Source organism: Melopsittacus undulatus, chromosome 12 (genome assembly GCF_012275295.1).
Source record: "Melopsittacus undulatus isolate bMelUnd1 chromosome 12, bMelUnd1.mat.Z, whole genome shotgun sequence".
Classification (NCBI taxonomy): Eukaryota; Metazoa; Chordata; class Aves; order Psittaciformes; family Psittaculidae; genus Melopsittacus; species Melopsittacus undulatus.
Window position 1 is genome coordinate 6769503 of NC_047538.1, and position 25301 is coordinate 6794803.

Sequence of the window (25301 nt, forward strand, 5' to 3'; positions counted from 1 at the left end):
TTACTTTGGTGGCACTATATTGAGTTTCAAACTGTCCATGAAAATTGGGTTGGCATTGCCTACTCCCTTAAGAAGTTAGCAAAAGAAAGATGAAAAGGGTGTATAGGGAGCAGAAAATCTTAAGCTAAAGGCTTCTGCTCGATAGGAGCATCCTACATAGCAGTAGGTAGACCCATGTGTTTCAGTTCAATTTGAAAGATCCTTTGGCTTGACTGAAAGGTGTTCCTCAAGGTCTTAAATTCCCACATAGTACAATGAGAAGTCAGAGAATCCTCCGCACACTTCTCAACAAACAGTTAAGCAGTCTCAGAATGACAACTGTTAAACTGCCCCAATCAAACCAGTCACACTGGAAATGCAGTTCTCCTAAAGGGCTGTTCTCCGTGTCAGGATTCCATCAAGATGCTTCCCTGGTTAACAGAAACATTGCCATTGGATTAGCAGACCGTAAAGTTATGTCAGTACCAGCAGTTGCTTTCTCTTGACAAGGCAACCAATGTTTTTACTTGTGTTATGTAGGTCAGATCTGCTCAAGAGCAATAACTTTCTGCTTGACCGCCTCACTGTGTGTCACCCAGGTCCTCCTCCAGGAACACCATGGGATGAGCAAATGTATGCGAAGGGGAGCATCGTCTGCCATCTGTATGCATTGTCTGAGTCCTGTTGCAGGTTTTACAAATACCTTTTCTATTCTTCTTTAAAACAAAGATTTTGAGCTTTTCCTTAATGCAAATCTACTAATAGATTTTTACCAGTTAAAGCTGGTTTGAAACAGGCTTAAGCTTTCCTATTCCGTCTCTGATCCAAAGCAGACCTTTGAAACTGTCAGGATGAAATCAGTGCTTGTGTAATGAAGAGAAACCCTGGATATATTTGAGTTGATGCCATTTAAAGGCACTGCCAGGGCAAGCAGCCTAATAGATAGAATTCCAGAGTAAAAGATTAATGAACATGGCTCACTTGGAGCAGTTTGAATGGGAATGAGTACATATAAGAGCTAATGCTTTAATTTATTAGAAGCATAGTAGGTCAGATCTAGGAAAACTTGTCAGCATTGGTGCAGATGGTGTTATGCTCCACGTGAGGCAATATTCCAAGGTTTTTCCTTAAGGAGATAGTATTCCCTGAAAAATGGCAATGGTCAAAGAAATTCTTATTTCTTTACTCAGAGGCATCCAGCTTTCTACAAAAACCTGTATTCTCCTTCCCATTCCCCAAATCACAGAATCCCAGACTGGTTTGGATTGAAAGGGACCTTAAAGCTCCTTCAGTTCCCCACAGGCCGGGACCCCTTCCACTGGAGCAGCTGCTCCAAGCCCCTGTGTCCAACCTGGCCTTGAGCACTGCCAGGGATGGGGCAGCCACAGCTTCTCTGGGCACCCTGTGCCAGTGCCTCAGCATCCTCATAGGGAAGAGCTTGTGCCTAAGAGCTCAGCTCAGTCTCCCCTTTGTCAAATCTATCAGAGCATCCTTTCAGATGGCAGTATCAGAAAGCAGTTGGCTGTGCCATGGATGAAAGGATTCTGGTTACCTGCTAGGGTGCCTTTAGCAGCTTCACAGAGCATCTTCCTGTAACAGCAGCTGTGGCACAGAACAAACATCTCCAAAGAAAACCATCACCTCTGTAACTGCCCTGTGCTCTCTGCTTTGTTTCAGAGCTGCTCTGTAACATGCAAAGCGAGAGTGCTTCTGCTTTGTCTCTAAGGGGAAATCCTGGTAACTGCCTCAACCAATTGCTAAAAGCCACAAGTCAGGAAGTCACAGGGCCAGAACGTTGTAGTGGTCTCTGTGCACAGAAAGAGGCGAGTCAGGAGCCTGAGTACAGAAACCTAACTAATATAACCACAAGGCTTGACTTACACTTGCAGGATGAACCTCCTCAACACAGCAGAAGCAGTGTGGTTTCTTCCCAGCATTACAAACTCCGTTTGCACAGATATACTGGAAATACCCTGCAGAGAAAACAGATAATGTGATCTAAAAGAGTATTTTTGTTCCTGTCTCACAGCTTGACAATAGAGTTGATAGATGAGCTCTTTCTGTCAAGTAACCTACAATAATAGCTGTTTATTTTGAGGCAATTTGTAATTCTCTGCTTGCTAAAGGAATGTTAATTTTGACACCTTTCCTGCCAAGCACTCCAAACAGTGCAGCAGTTAAAACCACTGCAGTTACATCTGCCAGCATCACTCTGAAGAGATGTCTGGACATGTTACTGTGTGAGAAAAACCTTAAATAGAGCTGAATGGGAAACTTCAATGCAGAAAGAAGCATTTTGAAAGCACTGTTGAGGTAGACACATTTTGAACAGGATTAATAAATCCTATAATACATAGATTAATAAAACCTAATCGATTGATAAAACCTAACCTATATAGATTAAGAAAACCTATATCTGTATTATTAGCCTATCTATGTGGTTGTGGTTAATCATGATAGTAGCTTGCACTTTTGCTTACCATGAAACTTCTCATATCCCATTTTTCCCCCCCCTCAGGTTGGAAAGGTCACTGCAGAAAGCTGCTTGGACCATACGTCCTGTTGATTTATTCTTTTGTTCTGGTTTGAATATGTGCTTGTGAGCAGCAACCTAGTTTTGAGGGACTGCAGTTTTAGTGCTGCAGTGGCAATAGCTGTGGGACCAGAAAGATATTTAGCATCATCGTTTGTTTTGCCAGCATCTACAATTCTTTCCCAGCTATTTTATCCCATAGAAGTGCTGCCCTCTGAATTATGGGGGAAAACAACCAACCAAAGTCCTCTCTATGCCTGTCTATGTGCAGAACTGTTTTCTGCCTTCTGAATTAAGACATTCAGCTCTAAATTCAAGCCTCACAGTTTCTACCTTTCCTTCTGCCATCTATACACTTGAAAGCAGCTCATCTAGTTCTGCACTGGCATGCTACAGAGAAAGAGAAGAGCTACACAGCATAACTGGTTATGGAGAAATGTAATAAGTTTGGGTGTCAACGACTAAACTATTCATAGGATTGAAATCACAGCCTCTTGCATGCATTGGATCCAGGAGGCAGGAAGATTCCCTGTCGTGCTGTCACACTCTGCACTGAGCCAAGTGTCCTATTTAGTGGAATGCTGGTAGCAGGAAGGGCTCACACAAACTTCCCAAGCTGCAGAACAGATCCAAAGTGATGCCAAACCACAATACCCAGCTATGGAGATGTGTTCTTCCTGGCTATGAAGTCATTGTAAGCTACTGAACAGAAGGCTTAATCTTTGATAAGGATGAATTTGATGTCGAGAAGTAGTGCTTTCAGTCCAAACACCTTGTTATAGTATAACTGTGTGGTTTTACATGCAGCAAATCACCGAATCCAAAGGTATTTGTGAACTGCTTTAGCTGTTCTGCTTATGTGCAAATGATGCATCTCTAAGCTCAGTAACCACAGACGAAACCAATGATGACAATTCACTTGCAGTTTCAGCACTTCATAGTAACTCATCAGAAGCTGCACTCTGGGTATTTCTCTCATGAAACCTCACTTGGAGCATTGTGTGTAGTTCTGGTGCCCTCAACATCATATATGGTCCTCAACTGGATATAAGGAAGAAATTCTTTACTGTGAGGGTGCTGAGGCACTGGAATGGGTTGCCCAGGGAGGTTGTGAATGCTCCATCCCTGGCAGTGTTCAAGACCAGGTTGGATGAAGCCTTGGGTGATATGGTTTAGTGTGAGGTGTCTCTGCCCATGGCAGGGGGGTTGGAACTGGATGAGCTTCAGGTCCTTGCCAGCCCTGCCTATTCTAGGATCCTATCACTGGGTGCTGCACACAGACAGCAGCACATGTAACCACCCACCTTCAGCTCTTCAGCAGAGCGAACTGAATCATTCCACACTTCGGGAGCAGCTCTAGGACTGCTGCATTCCAATTCCCCCTGGGTTCTTTGTAAGTGATGCACTTCAGTCCTTCTTTGGGATTCTAGCTCCTGCTCGGAAGCGTTGCGCCCACTTTGAAAGGGTTAAATCACAGTGGATTGCACTTGCTCGGATGCATTCAGATGAGGAATTCTTTGGAGAGCTGTGTTTAGTTTCTCTCTGTAGAGCTTTAAATATTCAGCAAAGCTGAATTTGGGTGTTCTTGGTCAATGTTTTTATCCTTATTACACTCAGTTTTTCGTGGAGAAAACGTGGTCCAGGAGAGAGCAATTGTCAAAGGATTTAATCATTCCCCCCTAAAAAGCATTTTATAGGGTTGAGATCTTCACCCAAGTGATGCTGAGCATTGCCCATAACCTGGTATTTTACTGTATTTTAATGGAACAAATCTCGGTTCCCTTTTTCAAGAGCCTGGAAACTTCTGTGGTGTGAAGGTGAATTTCGCTTTTATCCTTCCTCCTGTTTCAGCCTTGGCTTTGCCACAAGACCCTGCCCTTGACCACGTTTCACTTGCTCATTGGCATGAGACGGGATGGAGGCTGCTGTCAGGTGGTACCAAGGGGCTTGTGTAAGGTGCAAAGGCTTGGAAGGAGTCCCTACGTCCTGTAGCCCCCTGCGCTCCCTATCCGGACACTTCTTTAATGAGGTATTTAATTCTTTAATGAAGTATTTAATCCTTTGATCGCGACATCGCCGCTTGTCAGACAGGGAAGGACAGGCCCTCCCTGCGCGTCCGCGTTGCCAAGCAACGCCTAAAATGGCGGCCGCCGCGCTAGGCACGCTGGGAGTTGTAGTGCTAGGACCCTTCAGTCCCAGCACCCGCTCGGGGACGCGGAACTCCCTTTCCCAGCATCCTTTGCGCGCAGGCGGGCAGTGCTGGTCGGGGCAGGGCACTCACCTGCGCGGAGGGGGGCTCAGGTAGGGCGTGGCGCAGGGGCTGCTGGGATTTGTAGTTCCGAGCGGCCGGTCCGTACGTTGAACACAGGCTGCTGTCCGGCAGCAGAGAACTACAACTCCCATGTCACCACGGGAAGGAGCGGGCAGGGCACCGCCTGAGGGCGGGGGGTACGAAAGGGAGCCTGCCGCCGGTGCTGCCGGAGGTTGTCTCCTCAGGTGAGCAAGCGGCGGGGCCGGGCGGACGGGGACCCGCTGGCGGCGGCAGCGGTTGGGGTTCGGTGGAGGGGAAGGAGGGCTGCGAGCCCCCGGCTGCTGTCCGGTCCCCGGGCGTTGCCCCATTGTTCGGGGGCGGTGTGGGGAGGGTGTGGGGCCGGCCCCAGAGCTGCGTGCCAAGGGGCGGGTGAAGCGTGTTGGCCCAGAGGAGCAGGCCGAGGGAGAGCCCCTGAGACCCGCTCCGGGCTGAGGGAGCGGCGGTGGGGTCTGCTGTGAGGGGGGAGGCTGGGGAAGAGACCCCCTCCAGCTCCTGTCGTGTCCACCTGTACCAAGGCCGCTTGTTCATGATGGGAGTCACCTTGAGGTGCGGCGTTCTCGAGGCAGAGAACCGCCTCCGTGTCACAGCATCCCAGCATGGTTTGGGTGGAAGGGACCTTAAAGCTCATCCAGTTCCACGGGCAGGGACCCCTTCCACTGGAGCAGCTGCTCCAAGCCCCTGTGTCCAACCTGGCCTTGAGCACTGCCAGGGATGGGGCAGCCACAGCTTCTCTGGGCACCCTGTGCCAGCGCCTCAGCACCCTCACAGGGAACAGCTTCTGCCTCAGAGCTCAGCTCAGCCTCCCCTCGGGCAGGTTCAAGCCGTTCCCCTTGGCCTGTCCCTACAGGCCCTTGTCCCAAGCCCCTCTCCAGGTTTCCTGCAGCCCCTTTAGGCACTGGAGCTGCTCTCAGGTCTCCCCTTCAGGAGCCTTCTCCAGGCTTCCCCAGACCAGCTCTCTCAGCCTGGCTCCGTAGGAGATAATAAAACTTTATCATAATAAAACCTTTTTAGTAAAACTTTTGGTCCAATAAAACATTTGATACTTTTTTCCTAATAAACTAACTTAGTTCAGCAGTTTTTGTCAATCGGAGAGTTTTTAGGGTTGTGGGGTTTTGGCTTTTTATTTTTCTGGATAAACAAGCAAATATGTACTTTTATAACACAGTTTTGTTGCACTATTCAGGCCATGCATCTCTTCAGCTTCCAAAGCATCTTTCCCTGTAGTGTATAGTTATACTATTGGCAATCAGATTGCACTTGTATTCAGTTCTGCTTTCAGTTTTTAGAGGCTGCCACTACTGTTGTAACAGCAGAATGCCTTACTGCCAGATTTATTGTTGACAGAACAACAAGAAGTTTGTTGGTGGTGTTAATTGGTGTTTGCTCTAAGCATATAACTGCTTTTGAAGCAGAGCCCCAGCTTAAAGTAGATATCTTCATTGTCTGAAACAGAAGGTGCTTGTGGTTTTAATTGCTGGTTGCTGGCCTGTTACCCAGTTGTTTGGATGTAAGGGGAGGGATAGTCATTCTTTGCATGGGTGCATGCTAAGAAAGCTGGAAAAACAAGTCCTCCTTCAGCTCTAATTTATAAAAGATTGTTCTAAGCACAACCTTATCTGTTCTTCTTCCTTGCAGGTTTATTGTGAAACACTTGCAGCGTCAATGAGAAATTAGCAGTAAACCACATACCGCAAGTTGGGTGTTATCTGGGGAAGATGCAGTGTTCTGGTGCATGCCTCTGAAGGAGCTGGTGAGTGAGAATTCAAGCCTTTACGAGTCTGTTGCTTGTGAGGCTGCATTTTGACTTTCCAGGTATTGCTGTTTCATCGTGACTAATTCAAGGTCACGTCAGAGTTAAGGAGCCTTTGGCAGCGGAATGAGTGTGATAGAGTTTCAGTCTTTGGTCTGCTGAGTGAATTATAAAACCACCTGAAATGTAGGTAGTGTTTCCTTTTCCACGTACCTGAAGAAATGACTGTACTCAAGCAATCCTCCAGCAGCACTTTAAGCAAGAAAGACACTGATGATACAACAGAAATAATAGATACACAGCTCTAGTATGGAAAATGTAGGTAGAAAGATGAATTAAAGATCACTTGATTCCAGGAGTGGGAGGAAAATGCCTTCTAGCGCTGAGTGCTCATGAATTGAATTCCTTTTAAAAGCAATGAGAGGAAGAATTCCGTTAGTGAATCTTGATGTGTTTAGCTTGTATGTGGTGGCACTTGAGATCCAAGTTGACAGTGATTTGAAATTTGTTTCAAATGTGGAACTCTGGTGTGAAATATGTGTTTTAATTACAAAGTCAGTGTTCCCAAAACTGTGTTGGCATCTCAAGCATAAATACTTTCTAATCTGGGCTCCCGTTTGTGCATGCCTTTATCTTCCTATTTTTTGTCAGAATCCAAAGAGAAAATGCTGCCAAACATGAAACATATTTTAGGGGTCATACATTGTTCTGATGTGGGTGTGCAAAACAATTTGTGTGGGTTTTGCTGTGTCTGATCCTGATCATATTCACGTAGTTAATTTAAAGACTAAAGCTTCAGCTGCCTCAGTCAGAAGCATACTTTGTGTATACTGAATGTCTTGGAGGTTTAGGGCTTTTTCCTTTCTAAAGTTAAAATTATGGTCTAAAATATCATTGGTAGAACAGTTATGATTGACTTGTGGCTGGAAAGCAGTAAAATGGGTTGTGTTAATTCCATGGCTTTAGGGACTCATTAACAATACAAATCCCTACTTAAGGTTGCTGTCTTGTAAGTCAGAGCACAAAACAAGTGCAGAACTTACAAGTTACAAGCTCTTTTCAGCCTTGCTGAGATGTGGCACAACCAGACTTTAGGAACACTATATATGTTTAGGAACACTATATATATATATAACATATATATATATGATGATTACATATAAAGAATATGGATGCCTAAGTTTGTCTGATATCTTTCATGGCTATTAGCCTAAAAAAAGAGCTTGAATTTCTGTCTCATACAGACAGATGCTATTTATATATTATTATATATTAATATTATATATTATGTTAATAGGCTTCTAATTTTTACCGGCAGAGAGCAAATCCAGCAGGATGTGAAGAAGTGGTTTTGGGACCTGGTGTAAAATGTAAATTGAGGAAATATGACATACATCTCCTATGTTTGGAAGCTTTAAAGCAGCTTGTTCATCTCTGCTTTCATTTCATGTGATTAAAATTGGTTCAAACAGAAAAGCAACCAAACAGCCACATACGCATATATATGTGTGTGTGTATATACATAAGCTTAGATATATATAGAGAGATATTTATACATATAAGCTTAGATAGTGTCTCTCTCTCACTGAAATAAAAAATATTGGCTGATGAATCGAGGGCAGATAGATCTTGTGTCCTATTTCTATTTAGAACAGCTCCAGGGCACATGTTCTACTTTGATAGAATCACCAGTGGCTGTGAACAAATATCTGCCCATAAATGCAGCAGTATTGTTGATTAGTGTCTTGATTTATTTCAGGAATGGAAATAGAACCATTATTGAGCTTTTGCTATACAGCTATTTGCATTTACAAAGAGAAGGTTCAGGTGCTTAGAAGGTTTAGTTTTACAAATGTTTTCTTGTTTAGTATGAATTGTTCCTGCAAATAAGTATTTTTCTACATAACAAGAATACACTTGTTTAAACAAATTCCATTTTCTTCTGCCTTTTCTAAGTATTTACAGCTATTATAATAATCAGGTATTGACAAAAATCCCTGCATAGCATCCAAAACAATGGAGAATGTGTCAGCAAATGTCTTTACCAACTCTGTTTTCCCCAGAGGAACTCTTTCTCAGCCAAGCAGCAGTATCTCATTTCTGAAGATAGATTATAGAAAACTGATAGGTAATAAGGCAAACTGTGTATTTCTTTAAAATACATCCATTTAACATTAGACTCCACTGGACTGCCTTGAAGAACCTTAAAGTTGTGCTACTCAACTTGTACTGCATAAGAAAGGCATGAAAAGAAACCCCCTGGTTTTGAGAGGTTAAATGTGTAAATGAATTTACACCTGATGTAATCTAAACCAGAATTATTCATAGCCTTTGTATAAGTACTCTTAGACACAAGTGGAATGCTCTCTGGCAAACTAGATAAGTGCAGTGCCTGCTTCAGCAATCATTTGCTGAGCTGTGAGTAGTTTCTGTTGTGTTCAGATGTGCTCAAGAAGAAATGGTTACCATCAAAGCTCTCAGCTGGGTGTCCTTGGCTTTTGGGTGTAGGAGCTGCATTCTAGAAATGTCCTCTCCTTTCATCTTCTGAGATGATTTCACCGTTCTGTTAAAGGAGGTGTTTGTATTTGAGGTATCTTGTCACCTCAGGTACTGCTGGAAAATAACATCAAAGCTTTTTAGTCAGCAATGTATAAGCTATCTGTAGATTACAAATGTATCTTTCCATATGTATAAGGTTCCCAAAGCTAAACATTCCCTGCTGGTTTTGGCAGTGCCATCACTTTCCAGCAGTTGTATTAACTGCCATTATCCATCTTCATTTTCACCCAGGATGTGGTGGTAGTGCCATTCCTGAAGCTGACTAGTTCTTAGTATCTCACTCTGATGAATCTGTGTGTACAAAGGCTCCTTGCTGCTTACATTCCTTGGTTTCTATAATCTACCTTTCCAACAGCATGGCTGATCAGGTGCTGTCTGAACCTTCGTCAGGTAACACTGCACACAGTGCACTTACATCGATCTCCTGCTTTTGATTTTACTATAGGTATCATTAGGGTATGTAAATGTAAACTGAGAAAATCAGACTCGACATCCATTATGTCTAGACAGTGCAAACCTTTCCTCCCCTGCTCCAGTGTGCACTAACTGTCAAAATTAGTTGTAGCACTAAGGCTGGAGTTTGGCTTCCAGGATCTCAGTTGTTGATCTTAGAGCTGGTGGAAGATGAGACGAAGTTTCCCCATGAAGCTTGTTTTGAGGGTGGGGCAACAGGCTATGGTTTAAAAAAGTGAAAGGAAATTAATCATAGGAAATGCTCAATGATTTTGTTCCTCAGAAAAGCAAGTTGCCAAGGGTCATGGTGCGCCTTTTACCATCATTTAAAATGCATCCACTGGATTCTTAGTTAACAAAAATAGCCACAAATCTCAGTTTGTGAAATGAGTCACCAAAGGAGTTTTCCCCCTCCTTTCTTTCAGATGCTTTCCTCTTATTAACCCCTGGCTAGAGGGTCTTGTCTGTCCCTATGTTTTAGTTATCATATGAAAGACTATGTTTTCCTAAAGCTACCAGGCTGCAGGTACAGTAGTTCTGAGAACTGGATGTGGCTTCCAGCATTACATTGACTAGAGAATAGGCAGATATAACATTGACATAGGGATTGTCTGAACAATAGTGCTTTTTAGTTTATCCAAATAATTTAATTAAGGACGTGGACTTCCTTTAGGTGATGTGTGGAGTTACATGACAAAAGTAGGGGGGGAAAAGAGCAAGGCTGGCTGTGATACTCTGTTCCATGTTGAGAAGGGCTGTTCTTGGGCACTTGAGAAACCCTGCTTATTAACAGACTTCTTTAATGCTTCGTGCTTGTGCTGTCATGGACAAAAATGATTGCAGTTACTGCCTTTTCAGAGGGGTGGGTGCTCTCTGTCCTGCTCCAAATCCATCACAGTTGACTGCTGCAGAGAGGAGCCTGTAGCTGTGGGGAGGCTTATCAGCAGCGGTGCCAGGCGGTAACCGTTCTGTTGCAATCACATTGATTTTTAGAGCCTGGGTGTGGAGTAGTCTCTGCATGGCCCAGTTTGGAGCAGACTGATAAGGCTCCTTGTTCCTTAGCAACCACAGTCTGCCATAGCCAGAAACCTGCCCCTCTGCAGCTGGAGGGAAAACTCTGAATGCCTCAAATTTGTATCTTGAACCTAAGGTAAGTCATTCCCCCCCACCCCCTCCAGCAGATTTAGCTTAAAGGCCTCTGCATTCAAATAAATGTGGTAGCAAAAGTTCCTTAACAAAGGGCAAGCGTAACTTTTCTGTCATTAATAAAACATTCTGATTTCTTTCCCTGTTCTTATTTAGATCTCTGTCTTTCCTGGGCATGGAGGTGCCATATGTGCTTCTCTTAACTAGACTTGTAGCAGAAGTTGCCAGCAAATCTACTGAAAGTTCGGTAGGTGCTTCATGTTTTTTGTTGTACTATAAACCAGATTATTTTCCTCTAACATTGCAGTTTATAGGAGGCTTTCTAATTTAACAGAAATCATCTATACTGCTAGCAGTCATTAGCTGCAACTTTGACAATGGGTCAATTTGCTGTGATGGCTGATTGCCTATTACAGCATTGAGTTTTTCATCATCATATGCTTGTAGGCAAGCAGGGATGCAACTGATAACACCTCACACTGTGTGGCAAAAAGTGTGATCCAAAAAATCCCACTTTTCAGGCTGCTTGGCAGTTTAACTACAAACAATCCCAAAACTGGATTACCCAAAAGTTAACTTTTTTAATGGCTGAAAAGCTCTGAAGCAAACACTGCTTCAAGTTACAAAGTTCTGCTTGCAGAAGAGTTTGAACAACGAAACTCCTTAACAAACTGGTCTTAAGCATGTTATCCATAGATCTTTTGGCTCTTTACTGTAGCCTCCTAATTTCAGTTTTGACAGTCCCAGACATTTCCCCTGCTAGCTTTGATCTTTGTCACTCCTGGATTTGATGGCTTTTGCTGATAAGCAGGGTAGCACTGGCTGTTACCTGTTAGGTATATTTAAGTTACTTCTATGGGTAAATATAGATAAGGTCTTGTTACTTTCCACCAAGAATACTTCACCCTTTTAAAGACTGATTTGACTTGCTACATTCTTTAGGGGAATGCACCTGCACAACTTTAAAAGGCTTGGGGGTTTTGTGTTTTATTTTGCTTGTACAGATTCAGAGAGTGGCTGTGGCCAAGTCTACCCAGGATGGTCCTAATAACTATCAGTTTCTTACAACTGTGTACCTCTAAGCTTATGTCACAGCTTGTTATAATTTGTAAATAGCTTTGAAACTGGCTTTTCCAAAAATAAACGACATGCCTTCAGGATACATGAAGTTATTCTTTTCTAGTAATTGTGGAAGGAAGAAGCTTTTGTAGTTCTGCTGGATTGCTTTGCTGAATGTAGAGGTTATCATCACTTGCAACGTGGGAAATTTAGTGAAAACTGGGGTTTTCCACTCATTTTGCAATAGTGTTTCTGAGCAAATCTCTCAGGATATTTGTGTGGTGCTGAACTGTGTTTCACGGAAGATTTAGCAAGTATATTTCTAAAGCAGTTCTTGGAGGCTTTGTCCAATGTTGATGGCAGAGTGTGCATTTGTTCTCGAAGTGTTTGGGTAGCAGCAGCCAGGTCAAAATCAGGTTGATGGTGTATCTAGCTTGTTCTCTCCTTGTATGGCTGCTCAGTGCAGCAAGAGTCTTACAGCAAGTTTTAGCTGCAGTTACAGCTTATTTCTCTGTAGATTGGTGTTGTTGAAGCATTTTAGTAAACTGAAGAACTGTGTGAAATGTAATTTCCTTCATTAGGTTTCAGAAACGGAATGCTGTGTGGATATGTTGGATTCCAACAGTTCCTGTCCAGTATCCAACCAGTGCAGTCCAGGTATGGTGTGGCATTGTTTAATAAAATTCCATGTGGGTTTTGACAGTTAACACCAAAATGCAGTACCTGATTAACTCTGGAGTGAAAACAAAAATCAATAGCGCATGTACCTATTGGAGTCTTTCTTTGTATACACAAGGTAAAGCCCTTTATGACTCACAAATGTTGTCCTTGCATGGTAAGAAGAATAGACACCTATTAATAAGGTTACTGTCTATCTTTTTTTTATTTAGTGTGCAGTTGGATTGTGGTAAGAGCTATTGTGAATGCTTAAAAGCCCTAAAAGCACCTTTAATGAGCATAAAAGCAAAAATGCTGTAATGCCTGTTGAAGGGAGCATTAAGAATTATTCCAATATTGCTTCGTTAGCACAGAATGCCTCAGTGCTCCTTGAGCCTTACATGTAGAGTTGTTTTTCTTCTAAATGGAGTGAAAAACTTCTTTTGCCACCCTCCAGCAAAAGGGTGGGCTTTTATGTAAAGCCATTTTCCTTCAAATGACAGAGTGAGTGAAGAATTAGTGGCTTTAAAATAGAGGTCCACTTCTGCGTTCAGTCATTTCATTGTGGTGGTTGTTAAAGCATTTTAAGCCTATGTTCACTGGCTTGTTAGCTTCTCTACCTGTTGCTTTATTTAATGCGTTCATTTCTGCTTCTAAATTATTGTAGATATGGTGTAGTCATCTGTCTCCAGGTTATGGCATTGTGTTCTCTTGAATCTAATTGTAAACTGATAATCTACCAATACCTTTGGTGTCAGCTAAGTGCTTTGATCCTTCCTATTACTATAGAAAGTCCTTCCTTTACATTGGATCTGTTCGTGTTTAGATTAAATGTCAGATGTAATTTATTACTGGGAGCATTAAATGTGCTGCTTCTCTCTAAGGAAAACATAGCAGCAGAGCTGTTTTCAAATCAGCACCTTACTAATGGTTTGCTTTATGGAATAATTGATACCAGTTTGGCTCAAGGCTCTATAGAACTGGATTTTAGCCAGCACAATAACTTTTTTCTCCCTTTAAATGAAGACTGTAATATGATCTAGTAGGAATATCCTTCTAATCTTCATGTCTCAAGTCTAAACCTCAAGTGAAACCACCACAGCTTTATTGCATTAAATGAAGTTATTATTGAAGATGAGCCTAATTTTTTACTTTGTCTTAACAAAGACAGAGCAATATGTGCATTTAAACATAAATGGAGAGATCTGAACATTGAAGACATACGCCAAGATGAAAGTTTAGTCAGTTTCCAGCCTGCATGGTAGGGTGACTGATAGAAACCACTCGCCATCTGTCACGGAATAGCTTGAACAGGTTTGGCTTCTCCTTAAAGTGAAAGAAATAGTATAATCCTTGAGAGGACTGAGGCACGGGGAAAAGACTACTGTGACAGTATTTGTGGTTATAGCTTTAAGTGATTGACAACGGATCCATCAGCATCTTTCTTCCTCCAACAACATTGATTTGTAGAATCTTAGTCCCTGCCTACTTCTATTTTCAATACAATATATTAAAATAGCATTAAATTTTGTTTTGACAGTGGGTGACCTCTGAAAATGTAAAATTCTGCTGCTTTCTTTACTGTTGAGGGTAGTTACAGGTTGTGAGACACTTCTTAAAACTAAAACATGTGAGGCAGTGAATGGAGCTATGTTGAAATTGCCCTCTGGGAGTTGTTTGCTTGTAACTCTTTCTCCTTTTAGGCCCTTGAATGATTCTATCTGTCCTGGAACAAACACTTTGAAATGAAGCCTTTTAACATGTATAACATGATAAGAAGCAGGAGATGTTTGTAGCTGGTCGACCAGACAAGAGGGAGTTTGTTGCCTCTGCCTCTTTCTGAAGACTAGGAAAGATCTCCAGGGTGGCTTTTGTTGTTTCAAACATCTGTACATCTTATTCTTATGCAGGTTGTTACAGACAATGGAATGAGGATGGTAGTAGCCGCTGTATTAAATGCAAAAATGAAACCCTTCCCGTTTCATCTGTTTACAATCTGACTGAATGCAGAAATAGTGAGTCATTTACCATCCCTTTCTTTTGAAGGGGGGGATTTTGTTACTGCAGTCTCTCCTTGCATGTGTGGTCTTGCAAAGAGTGTTCAAGAAGGCATCAAATGGTTCAGATTAACTTTTTCCCCTCTCCCTTGTAACACTTCAACCTTTCCCAAAGTCCTGATTTAACTGTGAGCTTTTGAACATGTAACAAAACCTCTGGAAACTTTGAAATTCCATTTGCAGGAACTGTGCAGAATGGAAACATTCCAAGAGTTTAGAAGAGGGAAAACAAATGCAGCTCTTGATATGTATTAAAGTACCTAATCTGTGAAGCCAAATGCAACATTAAAAAGTAAAAGCATCAAAATGATTCAACGTACAGGGTATGACCTGTGCCAGACATACAGTGAACATGAATTTTGTGACTGCTTTAATCTCTGCTGTAAGAAAAAGGCAGTTGCTGTTGGAGACTTTTCCAGAGCACAAACCAGCTCAGACTGTACTTGAGCTGTTTGAAAAATCTCTGTTAAGAAGGTTGGATTCATGTAGTGTGTGTTCTTTGAGGTGAGAACTATTCACTTCCTTGTAAACATTTCTGATGGAAGAGATAAGAAACTTCATCTAAGTTTCTAAGTGGGAAATGCACAAGTAAATTCTTTTTGGATACTTTATGGTGTTTGTTTGCTTCTTTCTTTTGAAATTCTCAGAAATAGTGTAAAGAATATTTTTTTATGGGAGAAATCAGGATTCTCACATGAGATCAAATAATTACTCAGAAATATAATAGCCTTTTATTGAGATTTTCAACAAACCTGTAGCGTTTGTCAGATTTTACTGACAGAAAACTTCTCTTTGATTCCAGTTGGGATCAGAGGAATGAATTTCCAAATGAATATAAGCACCGTGACTCCTTTCATCCAGAGCATAGGTGAGTAAATGCAAACAGCTATTGAGAGCAGGCTTTGTGGTTATTCACTGCATACCAGCCCCTTCATGACAGTGCATTTGAAACAAGTTGTAAAATGGTTTTCTTCTATAGCATAGGCTTTAATCTAAATGTAAAAGCCATTTTTCCTGTTTCTGGCTTGTTCTCAACAGAATCTTTTGTAAGTCTTAGAGCTGAATTTTGAGGTAACTGTATATTACTGAATGGTTCTTTCATCTTGTCCCAGTGATCTTGTGGGGTTTCATAAATCACTTCAACTTGAGTTTTGATCCTTATGCTCCAAGAGCTTCAGTTTTGGGGGTGAGGCAATATGTTACCCAAGTGTTACATCTTGGTTAGCCTTCCTATAGGCTGATTTTATCACTGCTGACCACTCGCTTCTGTTAATTCATCTCCTAAAAATGCTTGTTTGACACTGGTAAGAATACTACAAACTGAGACTATTTAGATAGCAGCATTGCACACCTCAGCAAGAGATAAGATGCCAAATGAGGTGATTTAGATCAGTGCTCTTAAAAAGGAAAGCTAAATCACCATTGTTTTAGCTTCAGACTTGGGTGCTGCTGATGCCTTTCTAACATTCATCCTGGCATGAGTCTATACTTGACTTGAAGTATCTAGTGCTCTTCAGAATGAAGACTTCTCAGGCAGAGCTTGTCAGATCTGTTGTCCCAGTTTGCCTGTGACAAGATCATAAACAACTTTTGTTTCTTAAAATACTTGCTCTTTGGGATCATAAATAAATAAAGCTGCAGAATAAATATACAGGGCATTTTCTGAAGCAGGGAAAGGAGAATAGAGGTGAGGGAGGGCACCTTTTGCCAGTGTTTGCCTCATGGGGATGGGTTCTGTATCAGTCACTTGTGGAAAACATAATATTGGGTGTACTGTACCAGTGGCGTATTGTCTGTTGACAGGTCCTGTCTTTAGGAGACTTCATTTAAGAAGAACAATATTAATGTTGAGTGCCTCCCAGCAAAAGTTATATCAAAGAAACAGAAGGAGGGATTAACAATTTGTGGCTATCTTCAGGAAAGCAGGGACTGATGCTTTGCTGACATTTGGCAGGTTGCACTAGGAAGTCGTTCATAGAATGAAATGAGAATTGAAAGGTCTTTGCAAGGGTTTCAGTGAGGTCTGTCTGTATATTAAAAAACAACACACCACCAACTTTTTATTTCCCCTCCTGTGAATATCAGGAACTTGTTTTATATCTTTAACCCTTCTATTGGAAGCGATTTCTAGTGAATAATGGTCTGTTTTCTCTTCTCTCTCTCTTTAAACATTTTGTCTCTGTACAGGGGGCCCAGAAGTGGCAGCCTCTCTCATCTTAGGGACATTTTTCATCAGTGTATTCCTGATTCTCTCTGTTGCTTCTTTCTTCTACCTCAAACGTGCCAATAAACTTCCTAATGTTTTCTACAGAAGAAATAAAGGTAAAATACCTCTAATTGTCTATTTAATCTCTACAGTTTTGGCTTTTGCTTAGTTTCTCAATTGAAAACCTTTTCAGTTTCTTCCTGGCAGTCTTCTACTGTACCTACTGCTGTCTCTCGATCATCCAAAGCAATGCAAACTAATGGCTATTTCCCCCCTGCTATGTGTTTATGGTATCATGTTTTCACGGCAGTGCTTAGGATGTCTGTTCTCACTGTGCTTGGGTGCATATCACACAGTATCTCTCACTAACCCAGCTATGGCCTTCAAAGGCTTGCCAGAGTACAGTACTTGACATTAGTTGTCACTGAATGTTAGGTATGTGGTTTCAAAAAGGGAGGAAAGGAATCAATGAGTGCTTTTTGCACAGAGAGCATTCTTATGGAACTTAATACTGCTTTTTATTTCAGTCCACAAAATGCCAGGTATTTATAAGGCTTTACAAAAAGCAGTTGTTTTTCTTGGTTTGGAGAGAAAGGAACTGTAATGCTAAAGGGCAGTGTACTTCCCACAGATGTGTCAGTGAGAGAAAGGGAATGGAATGTGAGGTTCCTCATTATTGCACTCCTCATTCACCTGTGTTTGCCCTCGAGATGCAGGAGCTACTGGGGCTTGGATGAGTCAACTGCCTCATTATTTTTAAAGCAAACACCCCTTAGTTTTTCTTTTTATAATGAAATTTGTTCTTGATTTCTGCCATCCCTGTTAGGAGCAATGAAGTCATGTAACTAAAACGCAGTGAGCTGACTTCATGCCAAAGTGACTGCAGAAAAGCTAGGGAAAGAACACCTGGGATGTGCTTAGCTATAGGGCACTAAGACTTTATGTAGACATCTGGCCTGTTCAGATGCTTCAGTTTGAAGTTGATCTTTTGCTGGTCTGCAGTTCCTAGGAGATGGTGAGCAAATAGTGGGATGTGATGTGTCCATTCTGCCCAGTGTTTTGTGTGAAACTGAGTTTGATCTATGACTGTCTCACCCCTTCTGTACAGTTTTGCATTCCCTTTGAATGATTCCCATGACAACCTCTGGCACAGCATTTGCTGTGTTAGAGCTCCTTCTGTTGAAAGCAAGCTGTTTACTGGTTAGATCTGCTAAATAAATACACCTTCTGTTATCTTCTTTCACAGCTTACAGGACTAAGTTGAAGCTAGGCTGTCATAATAGAAATAAGCTTAAAAAGAGAAAAAGGTGTGGGTAGAGCAGTATTGTTCAATTGTTTGCCTAAGAGTGTTGTATCCAGTCATAGTAACTTCATGGATCATCACATTCACAGTCTTTGTGAGGAGTGTGTTTCATGTCAAAGTAGCTACCAAAGGTCTAAATTGATCAGTGCCACAGGAACTGCTAGTATCCTAATCACAACTGCCATATTGACAGCCCTAGGTTGCTTTGGCATGTGTCTTCAGGTAAATATGGTTAGTACAAGATTTCCCTTCAGTTTTTAAGTGGGCCAGGAGCTGTTGTGCTATGACATTTTGAAGCTGGCAGGGCACCAGATCTGAGGCTTCAGTGGTACTGGTCTGACAGCTGCATTTTGTATTGATGGTGCACTCTGGTCCAGCAGGCTAAAGCATTGATGTCCTCTGAAGGAAAAGCACTGGAAACATTTCTCTGCCTGTTAGCATGCTAGCTTTCATGCTGTCTAGAGGATGATTGTCACATGGCAAATAAAGTCAGCAACCTCTTGTATAAAAGGATTGCATCTTTCACTGCTCAGTTGTTTTCTATTTGTACTGCTTGGCAGTTGGCTCCAAGTGCTGTTTTTCCTATTGAAGAAGCTTCATATTAAAAAACTATTGCTGTGGCTACCTTCTTTGCAAGCAAAATAAGTCATACATGGAGAACTTTGCAACCCTTTATCTCTAATCCTGAAAGGACTCCTACAGAAAGTTTGTTCTACTAATGGGATGTCTGAATGCTCTGCTCTGCTTTGATAGTCTTTGTTGCAAAACTATTATTTTAACAATGGAACTGTTCTGTTGCATGCATGTGTGTTTAGAACACTACCAGTTCTAGCCTTCTAGATTAATGATGGTTAGTTTCTCTCTTTCTCTCTCTTTTAGCATCTGTTCTCCAGCCTAGTGAAACAGTAAGTAAATTCTGCCCTTCCAATAGGAGCAAGCCAGCATAAAACATCAAGTACATCATAACTTCATGTTTTAACAGTTCATCAGGGAGCTACTTAATCTGAAATAAAAATAAAAGATGTTTTGGGGTTCTTTGCCCAAACTGGGGAAAAAGTGAAAGATAAATACTGACCATACAGATTCAGTTGAGTTACTTTCTCCAGTGATGTACATAGTAAATAGTACTGGAACCCTAAAATGTTCCTGTATTTTGTAATGAAAGACGGTGAAGACAAAAGGTGCTTTGTTTGACATGATCATTCTTCTGTTATGCAGGCATCCATGATACCTCCCCCATCTTCTTCAGGTGAGGAACTGTTCTTTGGAGCATGCTGTTGGCTTCCCTTTTACTCATCTCCTATTGAAAAGCAGGCAAAAAAGGATAGAAAATGGTATAGATTTAGAGTGACTAGGAAAGTGAATTTATTCAGCCAGGGCCCTACAGCAAAATACCTTGTCTCTATGCTTGAACATAGTGACAGTGACAGAACTTGTGGTGACTTAAAGGTGAGACTGACCTAGTCTTCTAAGATATTAAGAAATAATGGCCTTCTGAGATCAGCTACATTCCTGGTCTGGTTTCTCATGTGTGCATAGGCCTTTTTTAAGGTGCTACAATGAAGAAGAAAGTACAGTTGTGGAGGTTTTTGTTAGGGCTGCAAATGGAAAGCTGCATGTACTGTAAACACTGGAGAAGAGAAGCTGTGTGGTCACCTCAGAAATGGTGAATGCTCCATCCCTGTCAGTGTTTGAGACCGGGCTGGACAGAGCCTTGGGCGACATGGTCTAGTGTGAGGTGTCCCTGCTCATGGCAGGAGGTTGGAACTAGATGATTTTAAGGTCATTTCCAACCCTAACCTATGATTCTGAATAACAGATGTGCCAGTTTGAAATGAGCACCTTATTTATTAGTCCATTAGAAGCTTGCTTAAAAAGTGTATCTGTGGCCTTTGGCCACATCAGCTCTATGTAGGGGTTTTGCGGTTTGGTTTTAGTATGTGGTGTTTGGGGTTTATAAGGTCTAGAGTGACTTTGGTCACTCAGGAAGTGTTGGATTGCTTGTGGTGGTATGAATGGATGATAAAGGCATGCTAATACAGGTGCTAATGATCTTTCTGTGCCCACCCTTTCAGTTCGGAAGCCACGATATGTCAGACGGGAGCGGTCACTAGTGACATCTGCATCTGCTGCTATGATCTCTTCTTCCGAAACCAGGGTCAGCAATGTTTAGCCTTCATTCTTGACTGAGGACTTGATAAGTGTACACAGTGTGAAAGAAGCTCTTTCTGAATCCACTGAAGTGCCAGGAAAACATCGCAAGCAGCTGACCTAAATGGAAGCCAAATTACTGTGTCAAAAGGGATTGTGCCAAATGTTAACAGAGAAATGAACTAATGCAAAGACACTGATGACAGGCTACATCCAGTTCAGTGAACTGCTTTGGTGATCTTGAAATGCACTATCCCAGCTCTGTGGTTTCATTTGTCTCCTACAGATGCTGTGTTTGAAACCTTTATAAAGAATCTGCCTTTCTTTGTTACACTTTCAGTTTTGGCAAGTTCTTCTTCCTGTGTTGTGATGTGTTCTGTGTCCCCAGAGCTGAATGTCTCGGTGCTGCAGGCCAACAGAAAATACTGGGATCACTCAAGGATGAGGATTTGTTTGAAGGACCCACTTGTACGTGCTGACACTAAGTGCCACTGCTATAAAGTTCTAGGACACTATAACAACACTTCACATTCAGTATCCTTTTGAAGCAAAAAATGATGCCTCCTGAAGCATTATCTTCAGCCTTTGACATAGCTGACCCTGGTTTTTAACTGTGAATATAGACACACTGTCCAGATACTCTTGTTCTTGGTGCTTTTGAAGGCTGTGGTTAATATGGGTCCAGTCCCAAGTGTGGGAATTTGTTGGGAAGCTTTTCCATCTGGCTTCAGTTCGGTCCTTGGATAAAAAGCCATTTGCTATGGCTTTGTAACTGATAGGCTGCTATGTCTGTGCTGCCAAGACTGTCTCTGCTAGGTTCCTTCCCTTGACACAGCACTTGAAGGGAAACCCAAATTCCTGCAGGGAAGCTGTGCATCCTTTAGACACGTTCAGTGAGTGTTGAGATGAACTGGAGAGGTCAAGTGAATTTCTCCCAATGCAATAAGGGGTTTCTTTAGTCAAGCCCTTCACTAACATGCCTGATGTGCAGGCCAGCACCTTAACACAGAGTTCAGCAAGTATATCCTTGTTGGAAGTGCCAGCTAAGTAGCTCCCGCTCTGATGCTTGTCCTTGCCCATCTTATGCCAGTGGTGTGGCTGAGGAGTCACCTCCGCAGGAAATTCAAGTTGTATTTTGGGGTTAGACTATCTTTGACCAACTTTTCCTGATGTGGTTGACTCTGCTGCCATGTGGACACTTGTATCAGTGTGATGGGCACACTGGTATGGGCAGAGGAGTGGGTGACAGGGGAAATGAGTGAAAAACCTGAGCTTGCTAAATCGGTCCAAGTGTCACTGTCACCATATGTGAAATTCTAACTATACAGCTTGTGCATTCCCACCTACCTGTGTTGCTGTTGCCCGTTTTGGTTTAGCTGGCACTCCCTTGTGGGGCTGTGCTCCTAAAATAAATTACTTGGAAGCTCTTCATCAGCATCCATTGGCATGAGCAGAAAGTAGAACAGTCAGTTCTTGTTTTCAGGAAAATGCGAACAGAACTGTCTTGAGCTGACATGACATCCATATGGAGAGTCCAAACCTTGTGATCCACATTCCCTTTTCTCAATGGCTAAAAAGTGAGAACTGGCATGGGAGGAAATATATTTATCTTATTGAAGAGACCTGGGTTTATGTAAAGTTCAGTGTGATTGTACTGACTTTTATCTCTCCCCTTCCAAGGTAATGAGATCTCTTGTAGCATCTGAACAAGCTAGGGCAAAGAGTTGTGATAAAGAACAAACCATGAAGAGGCCCCCGTGCCAAAAACAAAGCCTGAATTGCTGTATGAAGCAATTTAAGATTGTCTTTCACAATGATAAGTACATTTTTTGTTCTACTAGACAAAACTGAAGGCAGCAGACAATGCCATTTTGAGGCCCTTTCAGTCTGAAATGTGCTTTCCTAGTTCCTATCTTCCAAGTTCAGGAAGTGTCAGTTTTGTTTCTGTCATTTTGATGTCTTTTTATCTCTGTGCTGCTGCCTTTTTCCACAGGTAGAAATGATGTCTGGAGGTCATAGGTTTTTCCTGAACTTAGTTGCTGAATATTTCCTTAACCACCAAGGAAAAAGGAGTAACTATGCAAATGATACCAAGAAACGACACCTTTGAAAGCAGGGACTTTCTGCTTGCCAGTGTGTCAATGACAGTGCATTCTTGTATTGCTTAGTTGCTAATATGTTCTTTCTACACATAAATTATTGAAGGATTATTCATGTCATTGTACTGTCTGAACTCTTATCCTCAAGTGCATATTGTAACTGAGTTTAATGCTCGAACTCCGGTGCAGCCAAGTTTCAATGATAACATCTCTCTTCCCCTTCCATACTCTTTTCCCAGCCAACAAACTCTTTTAAATGGAGCATTTCTACTATTTTTCTTGTGTTTCAGGAACTGTTCAGCTTTTGTGACTGTCTGACACAGTAGACTCCTGGTCTAAACAGTTTCTCATCCGTTTGCACTGTCAGATATATAATGTGGTGTTTTGGTTTCCATCTCTAAATAATAATCCCTACCTATATATTTTAAGAAATTGGCTTTAATGACCCCTGATATTTAATGTATTTGTATATTTTTAAATTGTGCCAAAATAAACATATTTGACCTTTTCTTTTTAAGGACTCTGGAGGTCCTTCATATGTTTCCTTCTCAAGCGCAGAATGACAGGAGCAAAATGAGCACCTGAAGTAGATCATTGTTTCAGCTCATGTGGTATGTTACCTTCTCCAGAACTAAAGGGAGAAAGACAAGGGTCTGATGTGTGATCTTGCCCAGTGCTGCTGTAGAGGAGGGAGAGCCAGTTTGTTCTTCTGCAGGATCTATCTTCACACCTTATAACTGGATGGCAAAAGCCACCCATAATGGCCTTAGTGTAGTGGCAAGAACGTAACTCATTAGCAGAGAATATAGCTTTAGTAAATGACAGTTTTTATAGTAGAGAGTGTTTACTTAAATCTCATTTGAAGAAGGTAGCAGGAGTAGCAAGAAAGCTTTAAAAGAGGAGGCTGTTAAACAGTGCCAAATATACCAGAAATTGAGATAATCAGGCCAATTTGTTATCAGTTGAAGTGAAGATTATGGTCTTGCGTTTAGGGGTTTGGCTATCTTCCCCCATCTGATCTCTGCTTAATTTAAAGTGTGTTCTTTTACCCCTTTTGCATCCCTCCCTGGGAATTTGGTTCTCTTGTTGGACTTCTCTTACAAACCTATCTTGTGTTCTTAACTCCAGTTGCCAAAACAATCCGTAATAACAAGAGCTGAGCCAGAGGAAACTGGGATACTGAGCCATATGGTCTGCAATACTAGTAGTTAAATTTGGCAGGGCTCTCTTTCCCTCACAAACTAACTGAAGTAGCCTTATATATGAGAGAGATGCTGCTTTGGGTGAAGTATGCTGATGAGGAAAGATGAACCCAATGCTGTAATGCCCCCTGTGCATGCACTGTGGCAAGTCTAATAAACTTTGTTGTCAAAGCCAAGGTGATGCTGTCACATACAAAGAGAAACCAACCTGGAAGATTATCCCACTGGGACAGGAAGGCTGGAAAGTGGATTTGTGAGTTAAATGGACTCTGACCGCCATGTACACCAAAATGTAACAGCCTTTGGGAAGAGGGAGTACTGAGTGTCCTTGCTGTTAGTCACCCAACCAAATTCAGGAGGTGCAGTGAGCTGGGGGAAGCTGGAAGTTGATGTACAGCAGGGGATGGTTTGACAGTGTGTTTTGCACACCTGAGAGGAGCTGTCTCCCTTACCCATATGACACATGTGAAGGCGAGTGCATTGTAGATGGGAGACTGTGACAACCATTATTTAAAATGCTAAGTCTAAAACCTTGTGTTTCACTATAATCTCTTACCCAGTGATACACCCTCCAGGAGACTGGTGTCATATGCATAACAAATGAAATAGAAATGATACTGCATCCAGACACTGAAGTATTTTGCTGCATGAAGCTTGCTAGATTAACCAATACAGCTTTGTGCAAACATCATGATTTAGGTTCAACCTGCTTTCCCCTTGGAATTAATCAGAGTTCACAGAAACTGTGCTCTGAAGTTGTCTCTTGTGTCCTTCTCTGCATATTTTGTTTTCCCTCTTCCCTCCATCAAAAGCTTCTCAGGAGCACTGCTTGGAAATACACCTGGGATTCCAGGCACAAGTCTGACATGCTGACAGTCAGATTTGAAGGCTGAAAGCTGTTAAACTATAGAAGAAATTGGAGGGGAGTGGAGAGAGAAGCTGGGGTACAACTTAGGTGCTAACTGGGGAGAAGGGAACACTAAGGTTTTTCCTCTTGTCCTTCTACACTTACACAGGATGTGAGCTAAGTTGCATGGACAAGGAGAATGGAAGAGTAGGAAAGAATATGTAAGTGGATACAGAAGCTTGAGGCTCTCATTTACTTGAGATCTGCAGATAACTGGGTGGAGAGATTCAGTAGCGTGACTGCAGGAAGTGCTGTCTGCTGGAATAGCTGAGCTTAGCAGGGAGAGGCAGTTGTGCTGCTCCAAGCTGGTGCCTGCAATGGTGTGATAGTAACTTTGATTGAGCACAGAAACAAAGCAAAGTTGGACCTGCTTGCCCTCAGAATGAATTCACGTTTGAAAGAGTGCACTGAAGATACAGTCAGGAGCTAAAGTGTGCTTGTGGGGCCCTTGCCACCCACCCTGTGAGGTTTGTTCCAGTGGCTGAAGGCTGCTTTGCATTTTTCTCATGTATTTTTAATGCTCCCTGGTGAGAAGGCAAAAAATGAACCGCGATAATGTTTATCATTTTAATAGCCTTGACACAGTTTCATTGCTAACTGATTGGAAGCAACAGTATTCACATAATTGCACTTCCTGTTTCGGAGCCTGGTGATTTATGTCCTTCAGTAAAGTGGTAAAAGTGCTTTAAAATGGTAGCTTCACTAAGAGGTGGTGCAGCTCTGGGGTATTTGCTCTGAATGATTTGGTTTTTACCATTACAGCTGCTATGTTCTGTAACGGGGCTAAAAGAGAATGGGTTAGGTTTTAGACATGTCATAGTGGTATTGCAATGAGTGTTGTTTATAAACAAGTCATCTGTTTTGTTGCAGTTTTACATCCATCAAATGGTAATGTTCTTTTTGGTTTCCCAATCCCATCCCCATAGGAA

General features: G+C 42.0%; 1 protein-coding gene across 4 annotated transcripts; it reads left to right on the forward strand.

The window, feature by feature from the left end:
* The first annotated feature begins 610 nt into the window (after nucleotides 1–610).
* C12H1orf159 (chromosome 12 C1orf159 homolog) lies at nucleotides 611–22771 on the forward strand. Of its 4 annotated transcripts, XM_031044317.2 has the most exons (11): nucleotides 611–642; nucleotides 4364–4541; nucleotides 6459–6573; nucleotides 10888–10978; nucleotides 12372–12447; nucleotides 14358–14462; nucleotides 15307–15372; nucleotides 16692–16826; nucleotides 18893–18918; nucleotides 19232–19262; nucleotides 20089–22771. In XM_031044317.2, exons 4-11 carry the CDS (start codon nucleotides 10907–10909, stop codon nucleotides 20184–20186), a joined length of 609 nt encoding a protein of 202 aa, XP_030900177.1. In that variant the 5' UTR covers nucleotides 611–642; nucleotides 4364–4541; nucleotides 6459–6573; nucleotides 10888–10906; the 3' UTR covers nucleotides 20187–22771. The 4 variants fall into 4 exon arrangements, with proteins under 4 accessions (XP_030900177.1, XP_030900176.1, XP_005143699.2 ...); XM_031044316.2 differs by lacking the exons at nucleotides 611–642; nucleotides 4364–4541 and adding an exon at nucleotides 4909–5008; XM_005143642.3 differs by lacking the exons at nucleotides 611–642; nucleotides 4364–4541; nucleotides 6459–6573 and adding an exon at nucleotides 10660–10735.
* Nucleotides 22772–25301: the final 2530 nt, after the last annotated feature.